This window comes from Salvelinus sp. IW2-2015, linkage group LG31, assembly GCF_002910315.2.
Source record: "Salvelinus sp. IW2-2015 linkage group LG31, ASM291031v2, whole genome shotgun sequence".
Lineage (NCBI taxonomy): Eukaryota > Metazoa > Chordata > Actinopteri > Salmoniformes > Salmonidae > Salvelinus > Salvelinus sp. IW2-2015.
Genome location: NC_036870.1, coordinates 740372 through 752403, shown reverse-complemented (window position 1 = coordinate 752403; position 12032 = coordinate 740372). Strand labels below are relative to the sequence as shown.

General features: G+C 45.1%; 1 protein-coding gene across 1 annotated transcript in view; it reads right to left on the bottom strand.

Moving 5' to 3' along the window:
* Positions 1-12032, bottom strand: part of LOC111955447 (ephrin-A3) — a 103016-nt gene that overhangs the window by 11447 nt on the left and 79537 nt on the right. The window contains exons 3-5 of the mRNA XM_070436408.1: positions 3602-3911; positions 2914-2979; positions 224-298 (exon numbers count right to left, since the gene is read on the bottom strand). Of these exons, the coding sequence (XP_070292509.1) occupies positions 224-298; positions 2914-2979; positions 3602-3776 (316 nt within the window). The 5' untranslated portion in view covers positions 3777-3911. The remainder of the gene's footprint in view (positions 1-223; positions 299-2913; positions 2980-3601; positions 3912-12032) is intronic.

The following is a 12032-nucleotide window of genomic DNA, read 5'->3' as shown; positions in this document are numbered from 1 at the left end:
TATATAACCACTCAATTGCACCATCGACTCATTCACCTCCACCTCCTCCGTCTTTGGTAAACAGGAATCTTCCATTCATTAGAAGACCTAGGATACAATTGAGGAAGGACAACTGTGTGTGTGCGTGTGTGTTGTGTGTTTGAGAGAGAAAGAGTGACAGAGAGAAAGAAAGAGAATGTGAGATGCAGAAAGAGATCGAGAGAACATCAGGGAGAGTACTCACCGATGTTGTGTATTTTGATATTGGGCCTGAATGTGTAGTCAGGAGGGGTCTGACTGGAATCATCATCGTGGGAGACTTAGAGAGAGAGGAACACAAATACACAATGTCATTCAAATGCCCACACTACTTATTTTACACACTAACTGGGCGGCCACTGCATTGTGTCTGCATCCCAAATGGTACCCCTTTGCCTACATAGTGCACTACTTTTGACCAGGGCCCAGGTTACGTCTCAAATGGCACCCTATTCCCTATATTGCCCGTCAAATGGCGCCCTATTCCTTATATATTGCACTACTTATATAGTGTTATATACTGCACACTATGGTCCCTGGTCAAAAGTAGTGCACTATAAAGGGAATATGGTGGCATTCACACATTGTGCACAATGTGTGAATGCCAGGACACTCCAGTCCAGTACGTGAAGATATCCTATGAGGTGAAGCTATCGAGCAGAAGATGAAGGCATATTCACTGAGAGGGAAAGTATTACACACACTGATAAGCCTTGACTTGGTATTACATTAAAATCAGCTCAGTGAATTTTTAAATGATAATGCACATTGCTTACCCATATAATATTGCACTGCAAAGAGGGATGTAGCATATTGATAGGGAGCTACTGTACGGTGTGTTAATCTGTTAGATATGAGGCACATTGTAAGTATGTGCATTTGTAGAGAAGAATGCTCTCAAAACAAAAGGGATAGGGCAGAGATACAGTGGCATGAGAATAGCAGAGAACAATTGGGTTCAGATGATAGGCTATTAAGCAGACCGTTCAGAGTGAAGGTTGTGGTTTGTAAAGGAAACACTATCACACACATGCAATCACGCACGGACGCACACATACAAACACACACAGACACTTTCTACAAAAACGCACGCACACCACACACACACACACACACACACACACACACACACACACACACACACACACACACACACACACACACACACACAACCTGAGTGGACACTTCAATAGATTAGCCCTGACACTCAGAGAGGGGGTTAAGGTGATGTGTACACAGAAGCTGACACTGGCCTGAGTGTGGGATGTATTAATGGTGACAAGGTTAGAGAAGTAGGGGGAGCTTTCAGCACAGGGCGTTGATCAAAGGCCTGCAGGAGAGAGAGAGGCTACTGGAGTAAAAATAACACAGAACGTCACTATTAGAGAGAGCATCAACTATCAGAGAGATGCGGAGATGAGCGAGAGGGGGAGATGTTGAGCAGCGAGAGAGCGAGAGAGTGTGAGAGAGAGGGAAACAGAGAGAGATAAAGAGGAAAGATGCAGAGAGAGGGGGGAGAGAGAGAGAGAGAAGAGGAATAGGGGAGAGAGAGAGGGAAAGCATCAGATAGAGAGAGAGCACATCAGGATCGAAGAGAGCGCATTCCTATCAAACACTATCAGAGCACTTGAGACCCAGAGTAACACTGAACATCACTATCAAAGCCCTGGAAACATAGAATAACATAGAACATCATACAACCCTGGAACACAGTAAGGTAGAAATAACCTCACTATAAGAACACTGGGAAAGCACTGTCAGAAGCTGTAGCCTCAGGTCTCCTGTGTGCGTGCGTGCGTGCACTTGTTTTCCTACATTAGCAGGACCCCAATGTCGTAACATTTCACCCTAATATCCTGAAAAGGTAGGATTTTTTCCCAGGTCCTGCATTTGTTCAAATGCTATTTTAAGTTTAAGGGTTAGGTTTAGGGTTTTGGAGTTAGGGTTAGGTTTAGGGTTTTGGGGTTAGGGTAAGGTTTAGGGTTTTGGGGTTAGGGTTAGGTTTAGGGTTTTAGGGTTAGGGTAAGGTTTAGGGTTTTGGGGTTAGGTTTAGGGTTTTGGGTTAGGGTTAGGGTTTTGGGGGTTAGGGGTTAGTTTTAGGGTTTGGGGTTAGGGTTTTTGGTGTTAGGTTTAGGGTTTTTGGGTTAGGGTTAGGTTTAGGGTTTTTTGGGGTTAAGGTTTAGGGTTTTGGGGGTTAGGGTTTTGGGGTTTAGGGTTAGGTTTAGGGTTTTGGGGTTGGGTTTTGGGGTTAGGGTTAGGTTTAGGGTTTTTTGGGATTAGGGTTTTGGGGTTAGGGTAAGGTTAGGGTTTTTGGGTTAGGGTTAGGTTTGTTTTTGGGTTAGGGTTAGGTTTTAGGGTTTTTGGGTTAGGGTTAGGTTTAGGGTTTTTGGGATTAGGGTTTTGGTGGGTTAGGGTAAGGTTTAGGTTTTTTTGGGTTAGGGTTAGGTTTAGGGTTTTTGGGGTTAGGGTTAATGGTTTAGGGTTTTTGGGATTAGGGTTTTGGGGGTTAGGGTAAGGTTTAGGGTTTTTGGGTTAGGGTTAGGGTTTTAGGGTTTTTGGGGTTTAGGGTTAGGGTTGGTTTAGGGTTTTTGGGGTTAGGGTTAGGGTTAGGGTTTTTTGAGGGTTAGGGTTAGGGTTAGGGTTAGGGTTTTTGGGTTGGGTTGTAGGTTAGGGTTAGGGTTAGGGTTTTTGGGGTTAGGGTTAGGGTTAGGGTTTTGGGGTTAGGGTTTTTGGGGTTAGGGTTAAGGGTTAGGGAAAATATGATTTTGCATGGTGAAAATTTCACGAAAACACAGCTGGGTGTGTGTGAATGCATGCGTGAGAGTGTGTGTGACTGTGTGTGTGTGTATGTATACGAGGAAGAGGGAGGGAAGAAAGAAACAGAGAGAGACCCACCTGTGGAGCAGCAGACGTAGACTCTCAGTCTCAGGCAGCTGTGGCCGTGATGATGGGTGGGCGTGGCTTCAACAGAATACAGATACACGTCAGCCATGTGCCATCTATAGGCCAGCCTATGAACTAACACGCAGAGTCTACGGCTCTGTCCCAAATGACACCCTATTCCCTACATAGTGCACTACTTTTGATCAGAGTCTATAGGCCCTGGTCAAAAATAGTGCACTAAACAGGGAATAGGGTGCCATTTGGGACGAAAACAAAGTGAAATGTTAAATGGCTATTATTGCAGCATTCTAACACAGCTATTAGTGGTATGTTTATTCACAAGGAAGGAAGTATATTTAGGATTGTGGTGTAAGTGTTAAATGAACTAATGTAGCTCAACGACTCACAAAGATATGCTGTAATAGTCCAACTCTAACTTACTAAGGTATGTGGGTGGGTGCTACACATTGGTAATGGCTGAACTGAGTTCCCACTTACAATGTAAAGTACCTGCACTTGGTACACTTGCAAAAGCACTATATAGATAGCCCATGCAATCCATTTCCATTACTCGACTATAACAATATATATAGAGAGAGAAGAGTACCTCAGCTCCACCACTTACAGATGTAGTAGCACAATCATCATTACATAAATATTGTACTCCTATAGAGACTTAGTATAGCAATATTCCACTCACATATGTAGTAGTACTCGTGACCCACGTTGAACTCGTAGCCCAGGGAGAAGGCGCTGTAGCGCTGGAACTTCTCAGAGAACTTGATGGGCGCGTGGGGCGCGTGCGGCCGGTTGCACTCCCAGCGCTTGAAGCCCATCTGGGGGTCACAGGTGCGGTAGCCGCGGTAGCTGACCATGTAGAGGACGTACTGCTCGGCCACTGTGCGCTCCAGCGTCCCCCGCTGGCTAGTGGCGGTAGTGTTATAATGCGGGCAGTAGATGTCCAGGTAGTCGTTCACTGCCACCTGCACTGTGTAGCCCTCCGCCGTAGACTGGGAGAGAGGGGACGGAGAGAGAGAGAGAGGGAGGGGGGGGGGGGGGAATGAGAGCAGGAGCGGACTGGAGAGAGAGGAGAGAGGAGAGAGAGAGAAGGAGAGAGAAGGAGAGAGGAGAGAGAATAAATACATGGATGAGTAACAGCATACTATAAAACTCACCCTGTTACATTGAAGTGCTTTTAACAACAAAGCTAGTGGCAACGGAGCTGCCACCAACACGAGGGAGATGAAACCTTAACTTTGCTGGAGTATTGAAACATTACATTACATGGTGTGTTGTAACACCACCTTGCCAGGGACTGGGAGCACTACCGGCAATGGTTGAAAACACTGTTTTGGTGTTTCGAGTTCTGTTTAGGGCAGAAATAAATACCTTCTCTTTTGGTGTATATTCCTCTCTCTATAGCTTCTAAACACTATTATGGTGTTTCAAATCCTGTCTAGTGCAGAATTAGATCACTTCTTCAAAGACTATTTTAATGTTTAACGTTGATTTCTACATCTACATAGTTTAGTCTAGTTTTTAGTCTGTATAGTTTAACCCATTTTGTTAGGCATTATTGAGCACAGTGCTCAATGCACCAGAAAAAACTACAGGTTTTACAGCAAGCGTTGCAGGATACATCTCATGGCACAACAGGCTGATTAAATACTAATATAGAAGTAACTTTTTTTCTTCGAGCATACGACATTGTGTATAAGAATCCTAGTCTAAAAATGTTGGCAAGAGCCATGTGGCAAGATAGGAAGTGCAAGGAGATTAAAACCAGACTTCCAATGAGTTAAATCACAAACTGTTCTCTATATTTGGTTATCTTCATAAACGATACCATTAAGTTGGATTTAGTATTACATTTTTGGGTAAAATGAAATTAACAAATTATTGAAATGTCTTACATTTATTTTGATTAAGTATACAATATGTTGATTGTTCTTGTTTTTTTCCAATTTCAATTCACCCCAGATTTTTTTTTTTTAACAGTGTGGCTGTATGGTTGAGTGTCTAAAATTCCAATGAAATTCCACAGAAGTCGGGGGTTCAATTCCCGCTTCCGCCTGTTCCACATTCACTACTCTGTCTCCTCCTGTTTCGAATCTCTCCAAATAAAGTACTTCTATTCTGTTTCAAAGCAAGTTCTGTGTATCATCACTGTCATTTGGGTTAATAACATTGAAAACCTTTCAAACACCAGATATCAGCTTAGGTGCACTACTTTTCATGTTTTGAGTCCCTGCCATTCTCATGAGCATGACATAGTCTGGGTCAGTGAAGCGGAAGAAGATCATGTACTTGGCTTAGTGGCTCTTCTACCACAGGGAGGAGGGATACACTAACGTGAAGGGGCTAGGTTCCATGTGCCTACGGTGACCCGAACACAGTGTGCCAGTGTATTAGCAGGTACAGAAGATCAGTCTTGGGTTGGGACATGTGAAGTGTGTGTGTGTGTGTGTGTGTGTGTGCGTGCATCCATGCATGTGTGTATACAGTCATCACTGTAAATCAAATCATATTTTATTAGTCGCATACACATGTTTCAGCAGATGTTATTGCGGGTGTAGCGAAATGCTCGTGTTCCTGTAGCCTTAGGGGAGATTGTGACATAATGTAACATCCTGCCACCATGACATGGCTTGACATCCCGCTGGGCAAAAAACGGGTTTGAATCAACGTTGTTTCAACCAATAAATTCAATGTGATGACGTTGAATAACGTGGACAACTGATTTGATTAGCAAAAAAGTCCTCAACGTTTTTATTTTTTTCACCCAACGCTGATTGTACGTTGAATTCATGTGAGTTGACACCTCAGCCAAACGTAAATCAAAACAAGACGTTGAACTGACGTCTGTGCCCAGTGGGATGGCTGTTTATCATACTATGTATATTCATTATCGTAATTGTACAAAGTATTATTATACAAACTCATTACACCTATCCTGAAGGGATCGAGAGGACAATTGATGAGATGTGAGGAATCCTTAGCTGTGGGTGGGAATCTATGTCAGGATAAATGGCAGGGGAAATCTGCAACAACTGGAGCTGTATTGACTATTATGTAACAGTAGGCGGCAGTATTGAGTTGCATTCAGCCCTAGGGTTTTTTTTCTCTCTCTCTCTCTTTTCTCTTACAATCTCACATACACACAAAATGAGCAAACGAACACGCACACGAGCGAAAAACCTCACACGCGCCCGCACGCCAACGCACACATGCAATGCACGCAAACGCACACACCCACTCTCACACACACACAATACTAGGTCAGTTCTCAAGAGAGATTATTATTCAATTAAAAAATGAGGATCAGAAATGTCACAACCCCTCTCTCCCTCTCTCATTATAGCGTAGTAGAGTAACTCCTTGTCTGTGTCTTTTCCTACTCCACCCTCGCTCCATCTCTCTTCGTCTTTCCCCTTGTCCTCGTTTGCCATTACACACATGCCAAGACAGAGCAATATCATATCCCTTAACCACTGTTCTTTCCCTGCCATAAATCTTACAATATCTCCTCACTCGCACCCCACTTCTCTCTCAGATGTTGGATGACAGATATTTGTCTCACACAACACAGCCATGCTTCAATAGGACTATATTTAGAGAGAGAGCGGGAGAGATGGGAGAGAGAGTGGAAGATAAAAAAATGAGAGAGGGAGAGAGGGAGGGGAGAGGAAGGAAAACGAGAGGGGAAAGAGAGGGGGGGGGGGGGGGGTGGAGAGAGAGAGAGAGATTGAGGGGAAGAGGTGAGAGAGAGGAAAATAGAGTAAGAGACCTGTAAGAGGGAAAGGAAGAGGAAAGATGGAGAATGTGATTACGGGGAATCATGGACGCAAATGGGATAGAAATGCATAGGGAAAGGAGCTTCTGTCATTGAGAGAGTAGGGGGAAAGAAAGGAGATTGTGTGTGCATTTACAAGTGTGTGTGTGTGTGTGTGTGTGTGTGTGTGTGTGTGTGTGTGTGTGTGTGTGTGTGTGTGTGTATATGTGTACATGTGGGTGTGTGTGAGCATATTTGTAAGTGTGTGAGTGTTGAACCCTGCTGTAGCAGCGCACTCTACGCATAACATAACATAAGAATTAGATCCCAGTTCCATCACAAAGGTCACAGACAGAGTCAGAGGTGGGAAGTGGGAGAAGGAGGAGCAAGGAGGAGGAGGGAGATGGACAAGGATGTTCAATAGGTGTGTGGAGTCATAGACTTATATAAGCAGTCCACTTAGTGACACATGAGGGGGTGGGGCGAGGAGGGCAGAAGATGAAACAACAAGGAGMGGGAGAAAGGAAGACGGGGAGAGCTAGTGGGGGAATCTAAACAGGAGAAAGAGATACAATGAAGATGACAAACAAGTGAAGACAAAATGGAKAGAAAGGGAGGCAGAGGGAGAGACAGAGATGTAGTGCACCCCAGGGATACACAGATATGTAGTAAAGTGCACGGGGGGGAAAGAGTGATGGTGTGCTCTTTCTCTCTCTCTCCCCGCTGTGCATTGTCTCTGTGTCGTTTCTGCTGTGTCATCATCCTTTTCCTATGAGTGGGAAAGCACTGCTCTTTAGTACAGCCGGCACAAGCTGATGAAGACAGCCTAGAGAGAGGGGAGAGAGACGAGAGACAAACACAAAGGTAGCACTACTGTACCTTCCACCACTGTCTCCGCTAAAACGTATTTTGAGAATACATTTCAATAAATGACAAAGAAACTGCAAACAGACACCAGTGGACAGAAACTAAGGGTCTGCTTCCGCAGTGGAAGATCTAAATAAAATCCCATTTACAACTAAACCAACCTCCATTGTGAATGAGCATGAACAAAATGGCCATTACCGTTACATCACTGTCAGTACCATCACAGTATCAGCATTGCCTGTTCGTAATAGTAGATCACTAGATCTACATGCTGCTCACATGCAGGCTGCTGCCTGACCTAGCCTGACGACTCACACTAAATTCTTCCGCTGCTCTGACATTCGCTACATACTTTAGTCCGAGACTGCCATCAGTGAAGTCGTTTATGGTGACGAGGGGCACGAGGGGCGTTATATAAAACAAAGTAATCAGTGATTATATAGTCTCCCATCAGAGCATCAAAACGAACTTTCAAACCGCAGCTTTACCCACGTGTGTTCTGGCTCTTGCCCAAACCCATCGTTTTCTGGACCAATCAGACGGAACCGAATGTGTCGGGGAGGTACTCGAATCCAGACTCATTTTGGAGATGAAACTAACGTCCGTGGGCGTGGCGCAGCGTTTGGCTGGAGCAAGGAGTCTGGGTAGCCAGGCAATGTCTTACCAACATATCCGACCAAACCTTTCAATATTTGATACGCATACCCAAAATGGTCAACACCGTTACATGATGCATTACCACTACAGCCTAGTGGTAGCCTAGTGGTAGCCTAGTGGTAGCCTAGTGGTAGCCTAGTGGTAGCCTAGTGGTAGCCTAGTGGTAGCCTAGTGGTAGCCTAGTGGTAGCCTAGTGGTAGCCTAGTGGTAGCCTAGTGGTTAGAGCGTTGGGCCAGTAACCGAAAGGTTGCTGGATTGAATCCTCGAGCTGACAAGCTAAAAATCGGTCGTTCTGCCCCTGAACAAGGCAGTTTAACCCACTCATCCCCGGTAGGCCGTCATTGTAAATAATAATTTGTTCTTAACTGACTTGCCTAGTTAAAGGTTAAATAAAAATATATATATTACATGGTTCATTATCGTTACATTCATGTCAATGCTGTAACATTGACTGTCTGTATTGTATCTGTATGCCGCTCACATTCAGGTTGGTTTCTTAGTCTGACCATCAAACAACCTTCATTCAATTACAAGGAAACCGTCATGACMTCATCAATGATCTCCCTCAAGGTCACCATGATGGATTTAAAGGTAAAACCCATGTACTAAATGTACCAGTAACATAGCGATGCAGAAACAATTTCTTCCTCTGCTAGCGAGACAGGGACAGGCACTGTTGCTATTCCTCGTACCTCAGCACCAAAAGTCATTTAATCGTCTCCAAGTAAAAGTACACACAGTCTCCAGCAAATCCTCCCTCCGCTGATTGGGTTAGCCTCGTAATTAGTGCACGGTTTACAGTGTTCCGATCCAAAATGGAGGCTGAAAATAAATGCTGAGGCGTGGGGGGGAAAAAAGAGCTAGATGCTACAGCCTTTCAGGTCTGGGATTACCCCTGGATCTGACTGGAGTATACTGTAGTGATGATTCAGAGATGACTCAGGGTGGTGGTGGTGGATGCTGCACTACACTTTACACACACACACACACACACACACACACACACACACACACACACACACACACACACACACACACACAGAGAGAGAGCACCAGTCTGTGTAATTCTGTCTGACTGCACACATTAGGGAAACGTGTCCCCATAGCTAGCGGAGCCAGGTTTGGCTGCAGATTGGAGCTACTAAATGAATACCGTACTATGACTGTAGTGATGCCAGTATATGGCAGAATCTCTCTCGGGCAAAACAACTAATAGAGGGGGCAGATGGAAACGAAGGCCCGCTCTTTGGTTGGTGGAGAGCTGATAGTAAAAGACCACTAGGTGATGTCACACCACAACAAATAAATACCAGGCTTTGACCTTACTTTACAGGGTACTTTAGAAGTACAKRACTACTAGCCTATAATCATTTATTTTCTATCAACAGAGGTATGAGAGGAGTGTATGACTGCATCTTATTCCCTATATTGTGCACTAGTTTAAGTTCAATGTTAGAACCTTAAGATGCCTTTGGGAAACCRGACACAGAGCCATATGGGCTCTGGTCAAAAGTAGTGCACTATAGAAGGAATGGAGTGCCATTTGGGACRCAGCCTTTATCTCTGAAGGTGAGTCTAATTGTGAGCGGATATTAAAGGCCACTGGCTCACCTCTATTTATTCTCAAAGTGCCTCCTGATGAAAAGCAGATCTCATTCTCTCGCTTTCTTTATCCGTCCCCTCGTTCTCTCAGAAGAGCTGTGTTGATACCGATACGAAAAAGTTTGCTCCGCTCGCTTTCTGAGAACGCACTCTAAATGGGTCGTGTCAGAGAATAGAGGCTCTCATCACAGTGAATTCTCCACAGTGGCCACCTCAGTTGGAATGTCAGGCACATGTGTTGCGGCAGAGGCGTACGAGAACACAGTGCTCATCTTCTAGACGTGTCTCCTCTCAGGCTACAGGCCACATTGATGAGACAACGGTGTAGAAGAGCCAAGGGGTAAGAGGACTCCTGGAGGAGGTATGTGGACACGCATAGTCGCAGACATGTGCGCACAGTAGGACACACAGACGCACGCACGATAGCAGCAGTTACGCATTCGAACACACATTTTAAATACTTCATTTGAATCCACAAATCACATTACAGTCAAGAAGGATTCAACATTTCAAAGGACAGACATCTGGACACTACAGATGGCACCTTCTTCTCCACATAGCAAGGCTGCCCATGACCGCTGACACGGAGCAGTACCTCGCTATCTGCCTTGCCTCTGTCTAATGCAGGTCTGCAATCTGAAGGCCACGTACTGCCAGCCTATCTACACTGAACGAGAATATAAACGCAACATGTAAAATGTTTCATGAGCTGAAATAAAAGATCCCAGAAATGTTCCATACGCACAAAAAGCTTATTTCGCTCGCATTTTGTGCACAAATTTGTTTACATCCCTGTTAGTGAGCATTTCTCCTTTGCCATGAGAAACCATCCGCCTGACAGGTGTGGCATATCAAGAAGCTGATTTAACAGCATGCTCATTACACAGGTGCACCTTGTGCTGTGGACAATAAAAGGCCACTCTAAAATGGGCAGTTTTGTAACACAACACAATGCCACAGATGTCTAATTATTAATATTTTTTACTTTTATCCCCTTTGTCTCCCCAATTGGTAGGTACAGTCTTGTCTCATCGGTGCAACTGCGCCATTGACTGGGGAGAGGCRAAGGTCGAGAGCCATGCGTCCTCCGAAACACGACCCTGCCAAGCCACACTGCTTCTTGACACATTGCTCGCTTAACCCGGAAGCCAGCCGCACCAATGTGTCGGAGGAAACACTGTCCAACTGACAACCGAAGTCAGCTTGCAGGCGCCCGGACCAACACAAGGAGTCACTGAGACAAGGAACTGCCGGCCAAACCCTCCCCTAACCCGGACGACGCTGTGCAAATTGTGCGCTGACTCATGGGTCTCCCAGTCACGGCTGGCTGTGACACAGCCTGGGATCGAACCCGAGGCTGTAGTGATGCCKCACTCCAACRTCGTTTTAGAGAATTTGGCAGTGTGTCTATCGTCCCTCTCAACCGCAGAGCACATGTATGGCGATGTGTGGGAGAGCGGTTTGCTGATGTCAACCTTGTGAACAAGTGCCCCATGGTGGCAGTAGGGTTGTGGTATGGGCAGGCATAAGCTACGGACAACAAACACAATTGCATTTGAATGCACAATTTGAAYGCACAGAACTACCGTGACGAGATCCTGAGGCCCATTGTGAGGCCCATTTTGTTTTAAGGTRTCTGTGACCAACAGATGCATATGTGTATTCCCAGTCATGTGAGATCCATAGATCAGTGAATTKATTTAAATTGACTGATGTCCTYATATGAATGAACACCTCTCTCTRGCCTCMCCACCACGACAATATCTGTCATTTTTGGTATGCAAGAAAACACATTATCATCAACATCAAACCAGCCCCTCACCTCAGTAGCTATCAGGTCGACAAGGCCGGTCATGTCGAGCTATGTACAGGTCTTTGTATGAACAGCAACCATTAACAACAGGTGCAACAGACTCCATTCCATTTGACTTGTGTAGACAAACACGTGGGCCGAAGAACAAAGAATGCCAGCAAACAGCCTGAGAAATAAACAGACACAATGAGCACTATACTTACTTAAAAGTAAACTCAGGACGAAACACACTGAAGCCATCAGACAACAGAACCATACCTACTTCCAAGGTTTCAAAGAGCAACGTATGAGCTTTGAAGTGTAGGGTGTGAGAGCCTATGCAGCTCTCATAGGACGTCTACCACAGTGGGGTGTTAGCTTTCTCAAACAGAACTCTTTATGCCTCTCAGTTGGGTTGGCACTGAGAGAGAGCGGGAGAGA